Source organism: Balearica regulorum, chromosome 1, assembly GCF_011004875.1.
Source record: "Balearica regulorum gibbericeps isolate bBalReg1 chromosome 1, bBalReg1.pri, whole genome shotgun sequence".
In the NCBI taxonomy this organism is placed as follows: domain Eukaryota; kingdom Metazoa; phylum Chordata; class Aves; order Gruiformes; family Gruidae; genus Balearica; species Balearica regulorum.
In genome coordinates this window covers 62,806,933-62,832,626 of record NC_046184.1, presented here as the reverse complement: position 1 = coordinate 62,832,626, position 25,694 = coordinate 62,806,933, and the positions used below count along the sequence as shown (strand labels likewise).

General features: G+C 42.6%; 1 protein-coding gene across 2 annotated transcripts in view; it reads left to right on the top strand.

Moving 5' to 3' along the window:
• Positions 1-25,694, top strand: part of TBXAS1 (thromboxane A synthase 1) — a 236,601-nt gene that overhangs the window by 85,675 nt on the left and 125,232 nt on the right. For both annotated transcript variants that reach the window (XR_012835788.1, XM_075755106.1), the window contains exon 4: positions 20,391-20,487. Coding sequence is in view for 1 of the 2 variants with exons in the window: in XM_075755106.1 (XP_075611221.1) it covers positions 20,391-20,487 (97 nt within the window). In the remaining variant the exon portion in view is untranslated. The remainder of the gene's footprint in view (positions 1-20,390; positions 20,488-25,694) is intronic.

Genomic DNA, 25,694 nt, shown 5'->3' with positions numbered 1-25,694 from the left:
AGGATAGGGGAGAAGGAAGAAGAACAGGCTTCCTATTTCTGATCTATAGCTCTTTATAATTTCTGTTTCACATTTAAACTGATAAAGATTTTTGGTAGCCTCACTTCCTAGATTTTTGTTTTCTTAAAGAGCAATACACGTTTATGGCCAGAGTCAAGTCTTTCATGTTCTGTCAAGATTTTTTTTTCTCCTCACTGTGTTTCCTCATTTATGTGTCTTGATAAGGTCCTTTGACTCTATAGGATTGTTGATCAGCCCCAGAATTGCTATTGTGAATTAGAGTTATCTCTTTTCCTTTGAAATACCTGCAAGCTGTGGATACAGTACAGCAGAACCCTGAAACATGTGCCTAACTTTGAGCACATGAGTAATCCCATTAAAGTCAATGGTGTTACTCAACATGCTTCAAGTTAGGCAGAAGTTTTATCTACCTTGCTGAATCAGAGCTGTAAAAGAAACAATTGCATTTGTGCCTGAAAAATATTTTAACTGCTGTTGGTACACATAAACACTTAGGTCTATTGTAGCTGAAAGAAGTTAATGGGGAGAAAAATGCGTCTTCCCCCTCCCCACCCTCTCTTTTGACAGCACTTTGCATGTAGACAATTTTATTGTTCCTCTGTGTAATGTGCTAGCCATTCTCTCTGAAATAGAAAAGATTATCTCAAAAATTGACTGAACAATAGGAGAATCTTAATATTCTGAAGTTAAACTTTTTTTCTTAATTAACGCTTTCAGAATTTGTTAATAGTAACCTATTTTTTAGAAGTTGTCTTTTAAAAGAGCCCAACCCAACAATATTCCTGGCTAAATGTAAGGTCACAGTACAATGCTACACCTCCATCTGACTCCTCACACTTAACCATAATCAGGTATTGGTTCTAGTTAGTTCCAATGGTTAAATCAAGCTGCTGGAACAAGTCCTGTGAATTACTTATGGGTATATCATCATCAGTTTCTCCTCTTCTCTCTAGAGTTAATTGGTCTTAGAAACATAGCCCTTTATGGGACTGATGGCTAAAGATTTACCCAAAAGGTGTCATACCACACAGTTTTGAGAATTGGAGTCTAGTGTTATTGTTACAGTTGTAATAATAGTTTTTGTGGGCTGCCTGATCATTATGGGGCTTTCTACATTCTGCATACAGAGACCTGTGGGATGTAGTTTATAGGCAGAATTTATGGTAAATTAGTTGACTAGTTTAATTCTGGCATGTTTCAACTCTACTTGGGTCTCTGGAACATTGTGAATTAATGCTTAGTGTACTAGTAATGTTGAAGGCATTCATTAATGACCTCTTCTTAGCCATGGACAAAATGTTATGTGTTTACTATGACCTCCCATGAGAACCATGCAACTTGAGCTTGTCTGCTCTGTGGTGGCTGTTGATTTGTAACTCTAGTCTCTTGCTGTCCTGGTCAGGTCCAGGGACACTCATGCTCTAGGTATTCACAAACAGAAACTCAAAGGGCCACCAAAATGTCGCAGTTCCAGCCCTCAGTGCAGGCAAAGCCACTTAGATGGAAAATTTTGATGCAAGTGGTAAACTCTTCTGCACACAAAGCTCTCCGTCTCTTCTCTGAGAATCCAGACGTTGCCCTGGGGTGGCTGAGGTGCAGGCATGTGCTCCCTGCTGCGCTTTTTCCAAGTTTCTTTCCTCCATCCATGACTGCTCCATGACTCTACTGCAGCTGTTCAAGCCAATGTAAGTCAAAGATCTGATGTAATCTTTTACACCTCTGGAAAGAGAGTGTGAAATCTAACCAAATGAGACAGATATTTTATATGCACTTGGCAAGGCAGCAAAGGACAGTGCCTGTCACCTGCCCCATGTTCCTGATGCTTGTTTCTGTACTCATGGCAGTTTGAATTAGTGTTTGTATAGAGGGAAATCCCCTGGTCAGTACAGCTCCACAAACATGGCATTGGCCAGATGCAGAAAGGCTCTGTGAGATTGGCCAGAATTGTGTCAGCTCTGAAGGCTGACGAGGGAAGCAGCAGAGCAGACCTTTGTACCCTATCTTAGTATTTGAAGAACCTGATTAAATCTTGGTCTGCTTCTGCCTGTGCAGGTAGCAGCTTTGGCTGAGAGGTGGTTTCACCTCTGTTTGCTCCCAGGGGCAAGTGTTTCTTAGTTCCCCTGTTTCCCTGAACATCGGTAGTGCAGCACTTAGCTGCTAAAGCATAGTCCTTGTGAGCTCCAGGTTAATATTATTTGAAAACTGAAGTTTCTTTTGAAAATGTGCTGCCTGAGAAGCGTTTTACACCTAATGTGCAACATGGGTGATCTTTGATCTGTACTGCCTGCTTCTTAGCTAATTAATGCTTAAAATCATCATTTTTTAAGGGGCTTGGGATGGGACTGCTAAACAGATTGCCTCTTCTTATTATGTAACAGTGTTATGATCAGCACCTGCATACCAGACTGTGTCATCCTAATTTAAGGCAAGGGGAGAAAATATTCTGAGTGAACCCCACACTTATAAAAACTAGTTACCTAGGCTTAATTTCACCCTGATCTGCCATCTTCACCATCTACCAGAGTCTGTATTAGTTAATTTTCTTAACAGACTGTAAAGTCCATCTTGTAATTTTTAACTCCTTTCCACCATTTGGGAAAAAGCAGGCTGAGGGCTTTTAAAAGGCTGAAAAATCTGGGTGTTATTTTAGTATACCAATTCTATTTGAAAAATTTTGCTGTACATACTAAATGCTTTCATTAGAATTTCCTACAGCACCAGGAAGTATTGATGCAAACATGAAGTGAATTCATACAATATGTAACGTCCAGGAGCTATTAGTGGTCCCTGACTTCACCAGCTATTTATCTGATTATGAACTGCTGTTTCCAGTGCCATGCATGGCAATTTTTGTCAATGACGTTCCTGAATCATTTCCTCCCGCTCTACAAAGAGGGACGAAAATGCATCATCTCCCAATGTCCCTTGCCCACCTCCCTTCCATTTCTTGGCAGGCTTTGAAGCAGATCAGCTTTAAATTAATGCAACTCAGGAGCTTCTCCTGCCTTCCTTGGTCGCCTGACTCTTCACAGGAGAGCTATGTTACTGCCTTTCCAGGTGACTCCCTACTGCTGGTTTACCCTTCTTTGTGGCAGCCTAGAGAAATCCAAAACCAGCTTGTGACTGCCTTCTCATGTGCCATGAGAAGCAACAAGCAAAGGGGGTTTCCTATCCCCACATATCCCCCACTGGGGGCTGGAGAAGAAGGATGCAGAGAAGAAACTGCAAATCAGCAGCCTGTTGCATGTCCCAGTTCTCTGAAAGCCCCAGCACAGGTTGGAGCATCCATGACTGTCCCCTCATCAAGCCCACCTTGCTAGGAACTCCAGGAGGGAGACAGATGCTGGTTAGACCCTCTGTCCCCATGCTGGGGAGTCCTCAGACAAGATCTCATGGAGCCTTTGGCCCTTAGGACACCTAGGCATTGCACAAGAATGGATTGGGGATGTCTCTTATTTAGTTTCTTAGAAACAGTCATCTTTGCCACTTTCCCAATATGTACAGAGGTACTTCCCATTCCATTGCTGCCTGTTGTCTTTTGATGGTGCCACCACTTTGTTGGCTCTGGGGTTTGTTCCATTTTATTCTTTTTACTTTGACAACTTGTCAACAAGTCTTGTGGGCTTTGTATTCATGCTTCTTGCTGTTATTTTTTCCCCTCCTAAATATTTGCTCTGGCTTTATTTTCTTTCTCTTGCTTCTCTCCATCCCCTTCAGGCCTATGCTATCTTTCCTCCATGCTCTAATTTTTATTCCTCCCTGTTTTTCTTATCCATGTTGAGCTGAAAACAGTAACATGACCTGACAATTTTTACGTCATTCCAAGGTTTTTATGTACTTCCATAAATATCTTCATTACTTTTTTATTGTTTTGTCATATATAGGTTTTAGTTTTTCCTCTACCTTATTAGTCTGGGGATCAATTTTAGTCTACTATGTTTTATTAGTAGAAAGGGGAACAAAATATCTCCTTTTTCTTTGTTGGTTTGGCACCATCTTCAAATTACCCTTTTTTCTCTGTTCAACTACCTCTCTTCTTTCCCTGGAGAGTCTGCTTTATGTCAGACCTTCTGCTGGTGAACTGGGTATGATTTCATCAGGCAATAGGCAAAAGTGTACTCCACTGGAGAGGAAGAAGTTGTTTTCAGCTGTTCTATTTTTTTTTTCCCCCCTAGCTTGGGGAGTGTGGAATGAGCTGAGCCACCATTACCCTGGGGATTGTGAATCTTTCTTTCCTTCCATTAAATTTTGTGGCTAAACCTGAAGGCTTGTCTTGAAGGGGGATTTATTGTAGTCACACTGATAAAATTGTACTGGTATAATTAAACAGCTATAGTAACGTCAAAAAACCTCCCTTGCACAGACACAGCAGTTCTGGAATGACACAAACTACATCAGGGGAAAAAAGTGACCATCTTCCCCAGCAATTATTGTATTGATAGGGGTGTGCTCCCATAGGAGTTTTTTCTAGTCTAACTTTATTAAGATTCAAACCATGTTTTGTCCCAGAATCTCCTCTCTCCCCCATGTAAACAAGCCTGAAAATGCTGGTCTGGACCTTCAAGCTGTTGTTTACTTCAGTGTAGCTCCATTAAAGGTATAGAGTGGTGACTATTTGAGGATCTTGACCCAATGTTTTTAGATCTCTTATGTTATATAACTTCGATTTTTGGATGATGGTGCCTATTGAATAAAATTAGGTTTTGTGCAGCAATTTTTAAGACATATCCAGACATCTTAAAGTAGTTTACAGAAAAAGGAGTGAGTTGGGAGCAATGTTCCGACTCTGTAAGGGCTAGCAGTAGACATTTTATCACTCAGCAATAATCCAAGCTTTTCTGTCAATGTTGGAATCTATTTTATTGAAAAAGGATCTTGGCAAGGACACTGGGAATTGCTGCAGAGTCTTTCAAAGTGACATTATGAGATGATCTTGGTTCCTTGGGACCTTTTATCACATGGAGCATCTTATGAAATAGGCTGTGTGAAGGGCCAAAGTAAAATATTATCAAAGCAGCCTCACAATTTTCTATGTCCACTGGCTGTCCGTTTGGCCCAGTAGGAAATAAGCTATGCATGGGGCAGGAGAAAGAGAAAGTAGGTCTACAGGTACAGCATAGAGGGAAATGTTAAAATAGGTCAGATGGTAGCATAATGTCACATGAAAAGGCATTTGCCATTAAATATTACATTATTTTCTGTTTAAATAATTTAAATTCTGATTTTTTGAGGCAGAGAAATGTATTGTAAAATGGGAAGATCAATACCTGAAGTACCTAAACTTATTCTTACTACAGATCCAACTTTTCTCCTCCATCAGTGGTGTTTTGTTTGCTTTTGCCCAATAACTAATGGAATTGGATTTTCACCAATACTGAAGAACAGAACTGAGTTTGTGAAACTACCATAATTTTCCTCATGTTCATTTTATTAGCAAGCTATTTAAACAAATACATAGTTTTGTAAGCACTCCAGTAGCCCCTGATCCCCCTTTGATACACCAATGTGTTTATACATACTCTCAGGACTGCTCTGGGTGGTGCGTTCAGCATATTGCCCCATCCCATGCTACTTTTGAGTTTGCCATTTTAAATATTGGATTTCTGCAGGCAGCTGTTTACGGGATTCATTCTGGCTGGCACCCCCAAAATCTGCAGGCTGTCCCTGCCTGCTGCCTCCTGCCAGAGAAGTTGAAGCAGCGGTTTGCGCTGAGGTCAGAGGACAAGCAAATGTTGCTGGCAGCGCTAAAACTGCCATGCAGGCAACATTGCATATTTAACTGTAAGGTCTCTCCTGGATTAAAAAGGCTCCAGGTGAGGAAAGCATGATCAATAATAATTGCAAATATTAAAAGTGGTGCCTTCTTTTGCTTTCCTACCTTTTTCCCCTTCCTTCTTTGCCTACAGGACATGAAGCATCTGAATCCCCCAGACGATTGCTCATGCATTTACATTTTCATTTGCTTGGTTTACAGCAAGATTGTTCCAGCTTCTGGGAGGGGCAGCTATCAAAGACATACAGGCACTGCCATTGTGTTTTATTGTTCCAGTCCATTTTTCCCTGTGAATGCAGGTGGGAGTTTTTCAGTGGGTTGGTTTTGTGTTTTTGCTTTCTCTTTCTTCTAAGCATTTATAACCCTTTTATTGTCAGTCTTCAATCATTTTTGATAGATCAATATATTTACTTCAGTGATGGTTCATCCTACAGTTGTGCTTGTATTTTATTTTTTGCTTTGTTTATAGGGGTTATGAATAGATTCAGTGGGTTGTATCTCTGCTATGCTGTTGTTGTGTGAGGATTGAGTTGCTTGATTTTGCCCCAGTACCTATATACGTAGAAGGAATATGAAGTGTTTACATTGGTCTGCTTTCAAATCTACTAGTTTTCCCTTTTTTCTAGGTAGACTTTGAGCAATTAAAAATACAATTTTTGGTTCAGAAATCCTAAGCATGACTGCTGGTGTTTCATGTATGCTTGAACGTTTGAAGGGGAAGGCTCTAGGAAACTGCTCCAGCAGACTCCAGAGGTCCTGAAGGCTTGGGGAATAAATTGCACAAAGGTGCACAAGTCCATGGGATCTGATGAGATGCATCCATGGATCCCGAGGGAACTGGCGGATTAAGTTGCTAACCCACTATCCTTCATATTTGAGAAGTCATGGCAGTCTGATGAAACATAACCCCCATTTTTAATAAGGGAAAAAAGGTAGACCCGGGGAACTACAGGCCGGTCAGTGTCACCTCTACGTCTGGCAAGATCGTGGAGCAGATCCTCCTGGAAGCTATGCTCAGGCATATGGAAAATAAGAAGGTGATCAGTGATGGCCAACATGGCTTCACTAAGGGCGAATCGTGCCTGACAAATTTGGTGGACTTCTACGATGGGATTACAGTGTTGGTGGATAAGGGAAGAACAACTGATGTCATCCATCTGGACTTGTGCAATGCATTTGACACTGTCCTGCATTACATCCTTGTCTCTAAATTGGAGACACATGCATTTGACGGATGGACCACTCGGTGGATAAGGAATTGGTGGATGATCGTGCTCAAAGAGTTGCCATCAACAGCTCGATGTCCAAGTGGGGACTAGTGGATGAGTGGCGTTCTTCAGGGGTCAGTATTGTGACCAGCACTGTTTAACATCTTTGTCGGTGACGTGGACAGTGGGATTGAGTGCACCCTCAGCAAGTTTGCTGATGATACCAAGCTGTGTGGTGCAGTCAACATGCTGGAGGGAAGGGAAGCCATCCAGAGGGACTTAGGCTGGAGAGGTGGGCCTGTGTGAACCTTATGAAGTTCAACAAGGCCAAGTGCAAGGTCCTGCACATGGGTCAGCGCAATCCCAAACATAAATACATGTTGGGTGGAGAACAGATTGAGGGCAGCCCTGAGGAGAAGGACTTGGGGGAGTTAGTGGGTGAGAAGCTTAACATGAGCCGGCAATGTGTGCTTACAGCCCAGAAAGCCAACCGTGTCCTGGGCTCCATCAAAAGAAGTGTGACCAGCAGGTCAAGGGAGGTGATTCTGCCCCTCTATTTTACTCTCGTGAGACCCCACCTGGAGTACTGTGTCCAGCTCTGGGGGCCCCAGTACAAGAGAGACATTGAGCTGTTGGAGCGAGTCCAGAGGAGGGCCATGAAGATGATCAGAGGGCTGGAGCACCTCTCCTATGAAGACAGGTTGAGAGAGTTGGGATTGTTCAGCCTGGAGAAAAGAAGGCTCTGGGGAAACCTTATAGCAGCCTTCCAGTACCTGAAGGGGCCTACAGGAAAGATGGTGACGGACTGTTGACAAGGGCATGTAGTGATAGGAAAAGGGGTAATGGGCTTAAGCTAAAAGTGGGTAGATTTAGATAAGATATTAGGAAGAAATTCTTTACTGTGAGGGTGGTGAGGCACTGGAACAGGTTGCCCAGAGAGGTTGTGGAGGCCCCATCCCTGGCAGTGTTTAAGACCAGGTTGGATGGGGCTTTGGGCAACCTGGTCTAGTGGAGGGTGTCCCTGCCCGTGGCAGGGGGGTTGGAGCTAGATGATCTTTAGGGTCCCTTCCAACCCAAACCATTCTATGATTCTATAACATAGCAAAGCAGTGTTGGACAATAACATTTACTTGGACATCTCAGAAATGAGGCAGGTCAATGGGAGTCCTGAGGTCTTTAGTCAAGCAGCTGTGACCGAGAGAAAGAGCCTACATCTTTGATGTTCTTGAGCCTACATCTTGCTCATGTCCCTGGGTCGCCAGATGCAGGCCTGGGACAGCTGCTTGGTGCAGCTGTGAAGAGAGCTCAAACATGTGCAATGTGCACATGGGAATCAGGTCCCAGCATCAGTGTGATACGCTGCACCCTGGCTGGCCATCAGAAGAAGGAGGTGAGTGAACAGGACCTGCTGCTCTGTGCTGAAAGGGTCCATCTGTGGAAGAAGAGAGCGCTAAATATCCCTCCATCCTCAGGGATTTGGGTTGTCACAGGTGACATATATGCCATTTGTTGCACAATTGCCCCTTCTCCCTCCCCCAAAATAGGGAACATCAAAAGAAGTGTGTTTGTTACAACTGATAATATGTACAAGGTAGTAAATGGAAAATAGGTCGACTAGGTAGTGCTCTTGCTAATATTACTGTTTGAAACATGATCTGTGTCTTATTACTGCGCATTAAATATTGGGAAAAATCCCTGAACGTGCATGGATTTCAGCAAGGTTTAATAATTTAAACCAGGTGAGCATATTAGCTGTCTGTAGGATGTTAGCCCCGCAGTTGCTTTACCAGAGTTGTATGCATCCTGTTTTTTCAGTATGTCCATTTTTAGGCTTAAATAATTTGCCATGTTATGAAAGTTGTGACTCAACTACTTCTCAGCAGCATGTTGTCCATTTGTAACAGCACATTTTCCTGGAAGTCATTACTTTGGAGTGCCATTGTCAGCCGTACACATCACTCCTGCTCCTCTTGTCCTTTGTGGCGCAGATTTGCCTGTTGTTAGCGACGATGTTACCACTGATGCACAAGCTATCAGGTTTTTCCATTCTTTTCTTTCTTTTCTATCTCTGTTGAATTGCAGTTTCCTTTGTCTTCTGCATGGTGCACTGAAAGAGGTTAGGAAATTTATCATGGTTATTTTTAATGGGTTTTTAAAGTCTGGCATGACACAGATTGAATTGATTCAGGAAAATTTCCTGGAGCTGCAGCATTTTTTACTATTAAAATATTTCTATCATTGCAATTTTTCTCTAAGAAAATACATCTTTTTTTTTTCCTTCTAGTCCTATAACAAAACCCTGCTTTCTAATGTTTCCACATGGTCAGATATTAGCCATTTCCCAAGATAATTTAGTTTGGTCATGTGTACGGCTAGCATTTTTATTGTAAAGAATTCTGCTAGTGGTTTCATGATAAATGCATAAAGCGTTGGGAAATGACTTTTATTGGGCTTAGTATGCATTTAATAATGCATTAACAAAATTAAATGATTTTGTGTGTACGTGTGTAGATCTTAAGAACGTATAGGAAAAGTACACACTACTATAGGTATGCAAGGATTTTAAAAAAATGAATCTTTCCTGTGTGCATTTTGTATGCTGTAGCATAAAAAAGTACATTCCCAGGAGCTCAGTAGGTGGTTACTATCCCTTTTTTTTTCTTTGTTTCAACATATTTTTTTAAGGCAGATTGGGAAAGAAAAGCAAGTCCCAGTGACTGTCCCCCTCATGGCCAGTCTGGCAAACCTTTACTTGCCTGAGTAAGGCTCTCCAGTGTTGGCTGGAATGTCTGTCTTTATTGCACACAAATCAGATAAATGGCTTGCCCATTGCCTCCCATTTATGAAACCCTGCTTTCATTTGTTTAAACTTCAGATATCTTCAGGCTGCTAGCCATGATCAAGTCAAAGTGTTTTGTTTCTTATTCAATAAAATGGTGTATGCATGTGTAGTTAGGCAAAACTCAGTTTGGCTTACTCATTTCATCCTGTTATCTTTATGATGAAAAAAATCAGTATATTGAGTCCTATTTGTCATTGAGGAATTAAAATTTTCACATATTGAGATGGTATTATTTCAGAAATGCATGTGTCTGCATTAACGTAAACAGAGCAAAGGAATAAAAAGGGATGGTGTGCAATATATTGTAACTCTGACATTGATTTAAGATCAAAATGCCAGTAAGGAGGAGTAGACTGAAAGAAAATTATGTGTATGTTTGTTTCAAAGACATGCAAAAATAAAATATTGTAACGTCCACCACTGATCATATTTACAGGAGGCACATGAGCTGTCTTGCCTATGAAGAAATCAAAGATAAAGTGCAGAATTAAAACAAACAGAAACAGCCTACTGATTTTGAATGCCTCTGTTCCGAATGCCTCTTTTGAAAATATGTATGAGGACATGACTTTTCAGCAGATAGAGATACTCAGTGTTTTCTGAAATCCTTTTCTTTCCTTCAGGGCTAAAATGGCTAACCAAAACCAGAGACGTGAAAAACTCTAGTCACACTCTAGTCCTGGCCATGATATGTAAAATATAGGAGAGATGAAGGTTGTAGAAATGCAGCTTTATGGATGGCTTTTCTTTGTACCCTGATGTCAAGTCTCAGGGAGGAAAAATAATACAAACCTCAATTTTATCATGGTCAGAAATGCTTTATGAGAGGCAGAAGTCAGATCACATGGGTTTCGTTCTAGTCATCTTGAAGTGTGTTTGCTTATATGAAGTTTAGTGATGGGCGTGTAACTAGCAACTTTATTACACTTGTGGTTTTATTATAGTCAACCTGTTTTATAGCATGCTGTATCTTGCGATGTCGTAGTATCACATATTATATTTAAATCCTTTGACCTCCTTCCTGTTTCATTTTCTCCATATGGTCGCACGTATGCTCTTCTCTTTTTGTCCCCCGTCCCCAAATTTTCCTTGGAGCCGGCACCACGACACAGGTACACTCTCTGGCTTTCTGGTACACTGAGGATCCTCTCTGGCTTCGCGGCCACTGGTTCGGATGGGTCCCCCCTGCTTTGTTAGAAAGTAGCCCTGCGCCGCACGCCCTTCTTCTGTGTGTTCTCTCAGCCATGTTATTCGATGTAGCATCACAGTCATATCCCTCATCTTCTTCAAGTACACTGCTCTGTCTCCATTTATCTTGTATGAAATGGCTGTAGCCCTGCCAGGGTAATACTGCCTGTTGTTTCCCAGAAATTGCTTACCTGTCTGTCAAGAGAAGCTGCTTAGAGCTTCTGACTAGAAATCAGGATAAGCACTGAGCAGATCCACCTCCCTCCCTTACGTGGGGAAAAAAAAAAAAAAAGATGGAGAAAAGGCTGCCCTTGTTTAGCCTGAGTAACATTGTCTGCTTATCCTCCTCAGCCATCTTGTAGCCTTTTTTTTTTTTTACTGCACTGATAAAAATATGTAGCACTGTTGAATATAAATAAGAGACTCGTACAAATCCATACAAATGAACAGTGTGTAGACGGTAGCAAGTAAAGTTTGGAGACACAGAAAGTTTGCTATCTCCCAGATGTAGCCTTCCCTAGAAATAGTAATTCAGTGTTCTAGAAATAGTAACCTGATGGTTTTTCTCTCAGGGTATGGCAGAGGAGTACTTTGGTAGTGAATTGGGTGCAAAGACCCAGAGATGAGACTGCTCTCATGCCACGTCTCGCAAACCCACAGACAGGCCAGGCATAGAAATATGCTGAAACCCACAGGAAACGTCTGCTTGCACCATCACATGAGGTCAGTCAGGCATACCGTGCTTTAATGAGTGCAGACAAAACAAGCTTTGGTGAAAATGTCACAGTCTAAACATGGGTAACAAAACACAGACTAATAATGTCCAAGCTTGGTGGGAAATGCCATGGGAAAAGATTTAGAAACCTTCTGGTGCTCTCGATGAGGTGAAGAGCTATGAGCGCTTTCAGTGTCACCCAGTAGCAATAGCATCGTGCAGCCAGGCGGGAGGAGCAACTGGTTTCTTATTAATAGCACAGTACTTCTCATTTCCAGTGGCATCCTATAAAAGCAGTACCCTATTTACAGCTTTCATTTCGCATTAATGAAGTGGAATACTGATGTAGCTAATCAGCGCTAGCGGTATGATGCAAGCGTGCGGAGTGGTGGCGGTGGTGGCAATCATCTTAGCCCAGTTGCCAGGATAAAAATAACCCCCACCAGCCCTGGGAAGCGGCAGCTCCCCAGCTGCGGAGGAGCACAGCCCAGGACCCCATGGCTCTGCGCTGCCCTGGCACCTAGCTTCTCCTGCAGCCCACCTGGAGCTAGAAAAGAAACAGTTCTGTTATCCCTGTCCGTCCCCTTTGCTGCTTCTCTTCCCAACCCCGGAACGTGGGCCTGAGTTTTTCTACTTGCACTCGAATCTGGACTCGGATTTCCTCAGTAAACCAAATGGACATAGATTGCCAAATATGCTTGTATAATTCAGAGGTGGTTTTTCTTTTTTTCCTCTCTTCGTGGCATTTTGTGAGCTTAATTTAATCCCTGTCATCCCTTATATGTGGGTAAATGTCATCTACTTCATTTCATGAATGAATTAGCACAGCCATGCAGAGTCTGCGTCTCCCGCACTGCTCACTTGGAAGGGGGAAGGGATTAGTAAATGTGTGACACCCTCAAGTTGCTAAACCCCAGCCGGGGTTAGAGATACCCAGAAATAGATCTCGTTTGCACCCTGGTGTAAGGTACTTGAAAGACTCCACCAGCTCTGTACCTTGTAATGGCCCCAATCAGCCCTTCTTCTCCTTATTGTCAACCATAAATATATTACTTTCATACCTTGAGTCTCTTACTGCACCTGACAAGGGAGGAGCTCCTTTAAAATAGCTGTGCTTTTAGTGGTGGGGAGAATATAAATAATCCCAGAGTTTTTTTCCTTTTTTGATACTTCCTTAAGCATGTCAGAAAGCAGAGGTCTCTTGGCAAGGTGCAAGTTTGAGATAGCGCAGAGGTTCTTGGTATGTAGAAGATAGCATTTTTAATCCCGGGTATGTGGACAAAGAGGTGGATGCGTAGCAATACAGAGCGCAGAAAGTGTGCAGGCATCTTGTTACATGATATTTTTAATACAGTCAGGAATTAAATTAATGGTTCTATGTGCTTATTTTAAACCTTTCACGACATGAAAAGAAGCGTAGTTCATTGAAAAAGGAAATGAAGAACAATTTATTCTTAAATAGAAATCACTGTGGCCATGTAGTCTTTTTCATGAATTTACACAATTGGTTGGATTAGTCTCCGGCTGAGGCGTGTGTGTGTTGGCAGAGCTGTGCTTTGAAACTTTTCTCTGTGCCTGAGACTGCTCAGCACTACCGGGCCTTCATTTTCATGTGCAATAAGTTCACCTGTTTCTAGGGTGTTGTGGGTGTTTTGGTTGGGTTTTTCTTGTTTTGGGTTGTTTTGGTTTTTTTTTTTTTTCTAAATGGTAACATGTATTTCTCAGTTCTCTAATCCGGAGATACTCAGCTTGTCAGTGCATTATAAAGATAGTCCAGGAAGGTTCCCTGCCAGCTAGAGTCACAGCATGGGACGCAGGACAAGTGGCACGGGAGTTCTTTCCTGACTTTCCAGCAGACTTTCCCCTGCCTAAAGAAAGCTGGTGTGGGATTTCCAGGTGTATGTGGCAGCTGAGGAGCTCTGTTCTCACAGGGTGTGAACAGAAAAACAATAGGGGATTGCTGGCAATTCATGGCTCCTCTGTACCTGCCTGTGCCCCAGTCCTTCAGCTGGAAAATGGAGGACGTTGTTGGTTTTCCCACTGTTTGTCGTTCTCGCTTATTTAAAATGTAGGCTCCGCAGGCCTAGAATAAACCTTCTACTTATGTATAACTCCTGCCAAATTAGGGCCCAGGGACCTTGGAGGCCTCTAGCTGCTAATATAACACAAATAATAATGGGACTCATGGTACCTGAGAAATTTTTTGTCCCCTCCTTCCCTTTTCTCTCAGCTCAGAGTAACCCTTTCCGTGAAGATTGTGCCTGGGCTTTGCAGCTGCTCATTACGTATTGCTTAGTCCTACAAGTCTGAATTGCCTGCAAGAGCTGGAAGGGGACAGTGCTCGTAACAAATCAATTTGCTGACCTCTGTAATAATTAAGCAAGTAACACCAGGCTTGAGTCCTATTTTAAACAAGCAGTGCGCTATTCGTTTTTGCGTTTCTCTGCCTGCAGTGAATGGGTCTTTATAAACAAAAGAGGCAGAGTGATCAAGGAACTTTTTTTTAAGGAAATGTCTCCTAAGAAAATTAGCCTTTTCCCCTGTATCTTTGTATCCTTGCATACCTCTCCTTTTTGCCCCCCCCTTTTTTTTCATTCTTTGTTCTTTGCTCTTCCCTGAGGAAGATAGAGATAATAAAATTTTCTATTTTCATTTAGCTTTCCAGATGATCTTTGTGTGCTTTACCAGACTGCAGCATAGAAAACAAAGCCTTGTTTATTGCCTAACAGCATATATGTGTTTTATGATTAATGTGATGTGTTTGTAATACATGAGACTGATAATAGACAGGGAGATCAAAGTCTTCTGTGAATTGACAGCAGCACTATAAAGAAGGCGAAAGGGTTGCAGGTGTTTCCCACACGGGTGTTACACAAAAACATATGGCCCTTTGCCATGATGTACTGTGTGCGCACTTCATCTTTTCCTGCACAGCAAGGCAACATTGCTGCGGGCTTTGCTCGGAGAGGATGACTGTGGCTCAGGACCTGGGGGATGCTCTCAGCAGCAGATGACCATGCAGTGTGACTGGAATGCTTTTGGGGGCACAGAAAAGATAATGCTCAATTGGTCCTTTGAAGTAAAAGTAGCTGATTGATTCGCTCAATCTGCGTTCCCAGGGGTTCCCTGGTGAAAGTTGGAAAGGGAGATGGTGTGCTTGGGTGTTGCAGGAGGGACTGGGCAGCCCAGCGTGCCCCTTGGCTCGTGGTTGGGCTCAGCAGCTTATCTCTCAGGTGTCCCTTACCTTCATGGGGTTACTTCTGTGGCCATAGCAGGTACTAGGTGTGGGTTGGGACACCTGGCCCACAGCTCTGCAGAAAGCAATGGTGGGGCATGTGCAAAACAGCAGAAATCATTGCTGGATTGCTGCTTACTCTTGCCGATAAAAGAAAAAAATATGTTTACTAAATAACTAAATCATTGCAAAGAGGACCACAACAACCTGGGTGAAATCTGAACATGAGGCAGAAGTCTCTGTCCCTTTCGTTAATTGCTGTAAGAGTGGTGCTTGTCTGCTCTTACAAACCAAACTGCTGCGGTTGAGTGTGTTGGGTGTTTGTAGCCTCTTAAGTTATTAAAACACTCTGAATGCAGATGAACTTCCTTTGCTCAATATACTATAACATAACCACCCCCTTGACCTATGAGCCCTTTAGTAAACACACTGGAGGGCAGCCTGCCTTTTCCGTAACTTGTGGGAGTAAATCCGTGCCCTCCGTTGAGCAGTTCTGAAAAGCTTTTTGCCCGGCCCTCCTTGGGGACAGTGCAGCACACAGCTGCCTGCTTCTGCACCAGCAGCCCCCTGGCTTGTCGCCCGCCCTTTCATCTGCTGGAGGAAGCTAATGCTGTCCTCGTGCAGGTGACGTACTGGTACCAGGTCTTTCCTGTCTCACCTTCCAATGGACCTAAAGCTATTTTGGAGGGCTGCACTTTAAACTGAAATTTAGTAGTGTGTTGGTTTTGCGTGGCAAGGTTTTGGTAGCGGGGCGGGGGCTACAGGGTTGGCTTCTGTGAGAAGCTGCTAGAAGCTTCCCCTGTGTCTGACAGAGCCAATGCCAGCTGGCTCCAAGATGGACCCGCCGCTGGCCAAGGCCAAGCCAATCAGCGCCTCTGTGATAACATATTTAAGAAAGAGAAAAAAACAGTTAGAGAGTGCTTTTGCAGCTGGAGAGAGGAGTGAGAACATGTAAGAACATCTGCAGACACCAAGGTCAGGGCAGAAGGAGGGGCAGGAGGTGCTCCAGGCGCTGGAGCAGAGATCCCCCTGCAGCCTGTGGTGAAGACCATGGTGAAGCAGGCTGTCCCCCTGCAGCCCATGGAGGAAGGATGAGGGGGTGTAGAGATTCCACCTGCAGCCCATGGAGGACCCCATGCCAGAGCAGGTGGAGACACCTGAAGGAGGCTGTGGCCCCGTGGGAAGCCCACACTGCAGCAAGCTCCTGGCAGGACCTGTGGATCCGTGGAGAGAGGAGCCCACGCCAGAGCAGGTTTGCTGACAGGACTTGTGACCCCGTGGGGGACCCACACTGGAGCAGTTTGCTCCTGAAGGTCTGCACCCCTTGGGAGAGACCCACACTGGAGCAGTTTGTGAAGGACTGTAGCCCGTGGGAGAGACTCACGTTGGAGAAGTTCGTGAAGGACTGTCTCCCATGAGAGGGACCCCACGCTGGAGCAGGGGAACGATGAGAGGAGTCCTCCCCCTGAGGATGAAGAGGCGGCAGAAACACCGCGTGATGAACTGACCGTAACCCCCATTCCCCGTCCCCCTGTGCTGCTCAGGGGGGCGGAGGTTGAAGCTGGGAGTGAAGTTGAGCCCGGGAAGGTGGGAGGGGTGGGGGGAGGTGTTTTAAGATTTGATTTTATTTCTCATTCCTCTACTCTGTTTTGCTTAGTAATAAATAAGATGAATTCCCTCTCTAAGTTCGGTCTGTTTTGCTCGTGATGATAATTAGAGAATGATCTCTGCCTGTCCTTATCTCAACCTATAAGTTTTTTTTTCATTGTACCTTTTCTCCCCTGTCTAGTGAATAAGGGGAGTGATAGAGCGGCTCTGGTGGGCACCTGGCCCTCAGCCAGGGTCAACCCACCACAAGTAGATACTGCCCCAACAGCGTAACTTAAATAACTGAGGCCTCATCTACACAGGAAAATGTGTAGATATCCACTCACGTGTGGATCATGAAATTTACTTTTACTGGTACAGCAGTGTTACAACAGATTTCCATGTGGACGGAGTCACCTCGCTCTGAAGGCTCTGTACTGCATTCATGCATTCTTGTTTCTGTGCAGGAGGGAGATAGATAGTCACGAGCATTTGTATTACGCCCCGAATGCCCTACATGAAAATATTACAAAGGGTTGGGTCAAGCAGTGTAACGGTACTGTATCACTGTAGTTAAAGGCAGGACTTTTGTGTGTGGACAAGGCCTGTGAAAAGATTAACCTAGAGAAAGTTAATAAAAAGTGCTGTCCTAAATTATTCATGAATCCATTTGTAATGCACTTGCTGGGAGGCTTTTGTTTTTCTCAAACTCTTATTTATTAAAATCTGACAAGAATATCGGGTTTTGTTCAATAATAAATCTAAGTCTATGTGTGGCTGGTGATATCCTCATGTAGCAATACAGAATCAAAATGAAGTTACATGGCAGGGATGAATATGTTATTTACTTGGGAAGAATAGATTATTGTTCAGGAGGATTTTATCTTTTACTTGCCATTTTGGAACAAGTAAAAAAAATAAAAATCTAGTTGCAAGAAATACTCTTGGTTTGTGACTGAGGCCTTGATCCTGCGAAGGATTTTAAAAATGTTAAAACTCAGTTAAGCATATTTCTGGTGGCTTTGCTGGTTCTGGATTTGTGTTTCCTAAATGAAATAGCTCAGATGATCTTGTTTCATGCTTAGCTGTTCTTGTCCTTTTTCCTTAACTTCAGGGGAAGATCATGGAAGTCATGCTTCTAGCCTGTGGATTTTGACTTCCAAAGAATGTCAATACACACCCTTCTCTTCTTGTGTCCTAGAAAAGGTTAGACAGATTATATACAGCAAGTAAAAGAATGAAAAAAAGCTAGGGAGAAGGCTTTTACTGTTTGGGATACAATAAAAGATGTTAGTCTGCGTATGCTTTACAGCAGGCATTCCTTAAAAGCAGACAGAACTTTGTTTAAAAAGCAATTTAAGATTTTTTTGTCACTATTTTTAGTTTATTAATTTTAGGATATTTTTTCCCTTTTCCTCTTTCTCTTTTTCTGCCCTTATTTATAACTGGACAAGGAAAGGAAAAATAGATACCTATAGATAGAAAGTTAGAGAAGAGTAAATAAAAAAGAAAGATCTTAGCTGTGGAAGCAGAACTGGGAGTTCGGGTGACTGGTCTGAGTTGGAGGATGATGAATAGATTTGTTTGCATAAGCTTGGCTTGTGAGTCACTTTCTCATAAAAGCAGCTTGAGTAGGAGATGCTCCTGTCCCAAATTTTAGTCCTGAATGCTTTCAAGCACAATGTGCACTGTGACATAAGGGCTCCGACTGTGAGTAATGTCCTGTTATTCCAGTGGACTGGAGCTGGAGCTCTGCAGCTTCCCAAGTTTGAAATAAACTAGCAGTGTCTCTCTCTCTCTCTCACACACGTGTGCTTTGCATGATGTATTGTGTGGTACCTCTTGGTGGTCAGGGTTAAGCTGTCTGGGTAGACATAATCAGCTTCTGATTCAGATTTGAAATCTGGTGTTAGGGATTTGGTCCCTATGAAAAGCTGTGTGTTGGAGGACCATCAGGCACTAACCATTAAGTGAGACAAGGAACTTGATAAACTTGGAGAGGGGAAGAGAAAAGCAAGGTGTGAGTGTGAGAGGTCAGTATTCATGGCTGATCATCCCAGGTAGGTTTGGAGCGATACAGGTCTTCACCTTGGGAGCTTGCTTTGCCTCTCTAATGCCACAGAAATTGTACAAAGTACGTGCAGAAGGGCATTATCCTCTTTTGCCGAAGACCGTGGTGAAAGCACTCTTTAAAATGAGGTCTCAGCTTTTTCTTATGCACCTATTAGGATTCTGAAGAAAAGTTAGACTGTTAACAGACAGCTCCTTTGCTGTGGTTTAGAAAACTGGGAGAGGTGAAAAAGGTTTATTTTAATAGAATGTACAACCTGTATCTAAGGTTCAAGTGGAGTCTGCGGGTTGGATTTGGGAAATAACAGTTCCCTCTTGAAACTCACTAGAGAAGAAAAGAAGATCTCTTCCTACCTGAAAAAAGTTATTTTCTTGTTCTCTGCCATTTGTTTGTTATGAGTTTTGGTGGTACCGGGGGTCAAGGTGGACTGTGAAACCCTGCTTTGGAATCAAGATATTTGACTTGTTTACCCCCAGTGAAATCAGTGCTGCTGCAGCTTCATTGCCATGGGAACCTCCAGTTACTAAATTTAATTCAGCCCAGGGTTTGCTTGTCTGTTCTGTTGCTGCAGTGTAGACAGGTGATAAGCAATGTATTGATGCTAAGCTATATCATACAAAAATGATTAGGCGTCAATATTACTATGGTATTGCAGCATCTGTGGTATTGCTCTTGTGTTCTGCTCTGAGTTGCCGGGCCCTCCTGTGCCTGCCTCCAGCCTCCTCTTCCTCTCTCATGGCAGAGGAACGGCAGCACTGCCTGCATAGTCTTTCTGGTCTAGCAGTCAGCAAAGGTGGGGACTGTAGGCAACCTCTGCTTGCTGGTGGTACTCCCTCCTTCCCCTGCAGAGCAGCCAAGCACAGAGCGCCCATGGGCCTTGGGGGGAATGCTGCTGGAGGAGGGACCTCTGCGCCGCTCAGAGCTGTGGGGTTGGGGTGGGTCCCAGTACCTCTGCGGCATTCACAATGGTGTGAAGTCCCCCAAGGACAGACCCTGGCTCCACAGGATCAGATTAAATCAGGAACAGGGAGATGGAGGGTATACAAACAGAGAGTGAGAGACCCCTGTTCACCCAGTCTTCTTCTAAGGGTTTATTAATTCCTTTAAACTTGGTGAACCTTTGTTTGTTTGTTTGTTTGTTTTCTTTTTTTCCCCCTCATTGGTGTTGTGTGAGGTTCTGATGGTATCTGTTAGAGGGTTATATTCGTGGTAACATGGAGCCTGGGGTCTGAGATGCGTTCAGTTCCAGTGCTAGTAGAAGTGGTGGCAGTGTGCCTTTACTGCAGCCACGCTGGGGGACTTCTGGAAAGGCTCACTGTAGAGAGGGCTTTACTGTGGAAAGACATTTCATGTGGCTGACTGCAGGATTATCAATTTTGTAGGTCTTTCATGAATGTTTGGGTTGTTGGTTACTAATGTTTTGCTCCTCTGTAGTTTGGTTTAGTGGTGCTACATCACTTTGTACAGAATTCACAGTGAGCACTCAGTGTGTAAACCTGTACATTAAAATGTTGGCTGAGTATTGATAAATCAGTAAAAGGTTTTAAGCTGTTTCCTTTAAATTCCAGGACCATGCAGCTTAATTTAATAGTTGAGAGGGATGGGGAGAAATACTGATTTACCCAAGGGAATGTATTTTCTGTGATATTTGTTCATGGCAAGTGTTTTTAAGCCAACAGAGGTATTTTAGGGAAAATGACTGTTCTCTGGTTGACATTATCTGCTAAAATGACTCTCTCTTTCTTTGTAGATATTATATTGGTCGCCAGATGTTTGTGGTGGTCTCCACACCAGAGATGATCAAGCAAATCTTAGTGACAGACTTCAGTAACTTCACCAACAGAACTGTAAGTAGATAGAAAGGTTGGCTTTGTGGAGGGAGGTGGTAGTACTCCTCTTTTGAGCTCAGACCAAAAGTGACTGCACGGGAGCTGGAAATAGAGAGAGGAAGAAGTACAACTTGGTTCAATGAAACTTGAAGGTATACAAGCTCAATATATACATTTCAGTCAAAAACTCCTCTCACTAGGACACTCTGAGGATGAAACAGAATGTCCTTAAAAGAGATACAGTGCTCTTGTGACCAAGGCACCAGATGGATGCTGAAGAGAGAGGCTTTCAATATCCAGTTTTGCCACTGACCTCCTGTGAAATCCTGGGAAAATCACTTACTAGCTCTCTTCTTTGGTTCTCAGTCCGTAACATGAAGACAGTGTTATTTGCTTTCTCCCACTCACGGTCTGTTTTGTGTTTTTAGACTTTCAAAGGCAGGCACAGGCTGCTTGGGACAGGGATATGCCTCCTGCAGCTAACGTGTGTTGCTTTGTCATAAAATAACAAATAGCAAAGAATGAATTTGGGGTTAGCAAGGACTTACGCATATGCTGTTGGTTACGTATTTTACTTACCTATATACACACACATACATATACATAAAAGGTCTTCTTCGAGTACTGGTTAGAACAAATAATGAGAGGGGAATGGCCAGAAGGATAGTAAAGATTTCCAGCAGCTCCTCATCATTTCACAAGGAAATATTGTCACTGTGACCGCACGCTGCCTCAGTGCCATCCATTCCCTGCTTCCTCCTGGCATCTTTGTATGCTCAAACCTGCTCAAATAAACTCAGATGTATTCGGGAGGGTTGTTTTTGCCCTCAGGGAAAATTTCATCTCTGATCAGCTGTCTGTTTCCTCCGTCCCTTGGATCCTCTCTGCAACCAGACAGTCTGTTTGCAGACTGCTTGTCTCCTTTGCTTGCTTCTTTTGGTACATGAGGTTCATCTTGTGACTACCTGTACCTTATTTAGTAACCACTTGTACCAGTCACCCTCCGTTCTGCCTGTAGCTCACATCTGAATGGAAGAATCCCAGTGTGCAAGCTTCTTAGGCTGAAGTTGTTGTGTGTGGCAAGGATCTTTCCTCCATTTTCTCTTCATCTGAAGGAATTTCCCAGCCCTTCCCTTCTACTCCCAATCAGGAACCCTATTTCTTCCTGTCTATAACTTTCCCATGCTTTTCTCCAGTATGTTTGATAGGAGTAGACTGTACTCACTATTCACTCCCTGAAATTAATGAGTGTTCCTTTGAGGGTACATTCAGATATTTGTTCTGCTCTGAATTTTAGTCAGCATCGTCAATTGAATATACCTATCTGTGCATTCTCACCCTTCTTATTTGGTGATTTTTTTCTTTCTCTCCAGGCTTTTATGGTCAGAGGTTTATCTTTCTTTCTTGTGGTTATATATCCATCTGTCATGATCTGTAACATTTGTGTTCCTCTCTAAAATTCAGGTAGGTTAGGTCACTATAGCCAGTCTCTCTCTCTCTCTCTCCCCCCCCCCCCCCCTTTTTTTTTTTTCTTCATCAGGGATCTGTTAGGTATACCTGTCTGTGTAGGTTTGTATCTCACCCTTATCACTTGGCTTTCCCCTGAACCATTTTTGGCTTTTCTGCACAACATCCTGCTTTGTGGATGAGGAACTGAGGCACAGATGGCGTGACATCCCCACCACTAACCAGAAAGCCTGTGCCAGATGAGTAAATTTAACTCCTACACTCTCTCTAACAAAGTGAACAGTTTCCCCCCCTGTGCACTGTTGCTGTTTCTGGCTTGCTTAATGCCCATGAGTCTAATTCAAATGAACTTGCTTTATCTTCTATGCTTTTATCTGCTTCTTCCATGGTCTCCTCACACAGCTGCAATCTCTGAGTGTTGTTATTTCTCACTTTCCACTTTGTTCCCCCTCTTCCACCCATTGTTTTTCACTTACTGAGGATAAGCAGCCTTCTGTTTCTGGGTCATGCCACATCTAACTTGGGGATCATTTTCCCTTCTTGAATTTTCACACTGGAAGCTGCCTCTCCTCTTTAATTCACAATCAGCTCTCTTGATGAAGTGTTTGGCTGTCCTGTATACTAAGGAATCTATATGAAAATAACTAATGCTGGATGGTATGTAATGAAGGCCAGTGGAATTTATTCAGATGTGATTTGGGTTGTATGTGAATAATGGTTGAAAGGTAAGAGTGAGAAAAGCCCTTTCCAAGCAGTAGAATTCTTCTCATAATGACTGAATAACTGTCAATTATTAAATGTTTTAAGACTTTTAATACAGTGGTTTCTATCTTTTAAGATTACTCAAAGCAAGTTCCTTGACTTTAACTGAGGGTTTATATTTGCTGGTGGAGAATTCAAAATGCAAAATAGATCTGCCTACTGTATTTTATCCATTCCTTCTCCACATGGTCTACTGATGAGTGGTCATAGATTAGACTTTGGAGTTAGTGCTTTTCAGAAAGCTAGGCTAGTATCTTTCAGTCCAGACATGGCATACACTTGTTATTTCAATGCAAAGCCTTTTTTTAACTTAAGACTGTCAGTCTTCAAGGGTGAAGAAGCATGGGAAAGGGGGTGAGACCGGGGGGTTTGAACCAGCCTTCGTAAAACACACTGTGCTTTTCTTTTCTTCCTCCAATGTATTTCCAAAATCAAGATTTGCACCTCATCCATCAGAGGTGAAATGTGAGTTATCTAACTCAGAATGCCACAAAGATAGATTATTCACCAGACTCTGTAGCAGTTGTAGCAATCATATGTTAACATAAGTGTCACTAAGTTGCAGGATGTGCAGGACTAATTCTAAAAGCTAAGTGTATTAGGAGATAGGAAAAGTTTATATTCCATTTTTATTTTGCTGTTCTTTCAATTAATCTTAATATATGCATTAGAGTAAGAGACAATGGGAAATAGAACTTGTGAAGGGTTACGAACAGTGGATGATGTACTTGATAGAAGTGAATAAGATGATGATTCAGTGAACTGAAAGCTGTCTGTAATGGGATATCATGCCTTTGAGTGCATGTTAGAAGAATGACCTTAATCTGGGATTGTGCACTTGCTGGCTGTTTGCTGGGAAGTCATCAGAAGACATTTATGGAATCAGGGTGGTTTTAATCTGCTGAGAAGACTCTTTTGGAAGCACCTTGTGTCCTGTCTCCACATCCAGAGAGACCTGGACCACTTGTACACTTCTCTCACACCGAACCTATCTGCTCACTTGTTATATGCACAAAGTAGATTTTGCTAGTGAACAGAAGCCAAACTGCTGTTCGTTTTATGCAATTATGTTTCCCTTTGATATTATACATTTCACATCTTTACTATGAATATCTTTTGAGTATTGCTGTAGAAAGCCTTTTAGGTTCCCTTGCCTATTTCTGTTGTTTCTGAGTTACTGATTAGTAATTCTTGCGACAGAAGTGTATGGTGACTGCAGATCAAATCTGCATTAAAGTTCACTTCCTTTTAGAACAAGCAACCAAGTCTAGCACGCAGGGTGTTATTCCCCTGTAGCCATGGGGTATATTTGTTGTTAACTGTGTAATCACAAGAAGGCAATAATGACATTCTACTTTCCCACTTAATTTTCACTTGATTAAGGTGAGCATTGTAGCCATTTAAAACCAAAAATGTCTACTGTAATGTACCTTCATACTTGAGGCATACGAAGCCTTTTCCCTATGTTTTTAATTATAGTTGAAGAAGAAAAGATGAAAATTAGCTTATAGACCTTCTGCCAAAAAAAATATGGAATTGATTTTAATTTAGGTTAACCATGGAAACCTCAGCCAGCATTCTAGGCAGGGCTGTGCTGCAGTAAATGATACCTTTTTCTCACAACTATGGTTAAGTCATCTCTTGAATAAAAGTTTTCTTTTAAGAGCACTAAGACCATTTTTAGCTGCATTATTGTGTTGTGAGTGAGATGGGTTTATGATGTTTGTTGCATTCTGCCAGGCAAGATAATGATACATAATCTGTTTTCAGATTGTTTTTAATTTCTGCATTGAAAATTTGTTTTTGAATTAGTACTTGAGAATCATTAAAGTGTACTTTTAAAAATCTAAGAGCAGAATTTTAAGATGGAGCAATGTGAAGGGAGACATTACTTGGTACGTAATTTAAATGATTCAGAAGTTGTAGGCCAAAGTATTTGCTAAAAATGTGGATCAGTGAGCCATAAGGCAAAGGTAAGTACTAGCTAGTCAAGGTTTGCCAGACTGCTGGAGTCAGCGCTCTGCCAGGATTCATGTGGCTATCACAAGTGGAAACTAGTAGTTGATCCAGACCAAATCCTTAAATCTGCATGACAACCAGCTGGAGGAGGGTGACATTTTTAAATACAAAAATCTACACTGATGCCAATAACTGTAAGAAAACATCGCTGTTTTCTCATCAGGAGCTTTGCTGCTACAGTGGTAAAAAATAGATTAACAACAAGTAATAATGAACTGGTAAAAGTAAGAATAAAAATGTAGTATGGAAGTTAATATAACGTGACAGTGCAAATTCCTTGTATCCCTCTTGAAGCAGAAGGGAGTTGCCTGAGCTTCTTTTCTTTTTGCTCATCTATTCTTCCCCTTTCTCCTCTCCTAGTTCATCCACAGGCTATGATTATTCTTTTCACATGTAGAATTTGCCTGTTTCACTAAGCTGTTGGCTTCATCTTTATTTTGTTAAATCTGTAAAGCTTGAGGCCTACCTGTGGCATTAAACAAATAAAATACAACTGCCAGATAGGAAGGCCCCTATTTTCTGCATCTGGTTCAGCTGTGGTCTGGGATGGCTGATGTACTCCCGCATCAGCTGTTCTCTCCGGTCTCTTGCTAGGGGACACAGTACTGGCAAGAAAAGTGTCCATATATTGCTCTATCAAAAGGTCTATCCAAATTTGATACAAGAAGCCCTCCAGAGGTTCCTTCCAACCTCAACCATCCTGTAATTCTCTGAATTCTGGGTCAGGCCCTCAGCCAGCATAAACCAGTGTACTTCCACGAACTTCAGATAACCCCACACCGACTGATAGCGATTACGCATCTCCAGAGCAGGGCTGGGATGCACGACTGGCTTCAAACAGCTCAGTGTGGTCCCTCAGGAACTGACTCTGTGTGCGTGTGTGTACTTGGACTTTTGCAAATAAAGGGTCACTTGCATGTCTTGTGCAAGATCATACTTGATGCCTTCTGCCTTGATTTTTAGAATACAAGCATTGC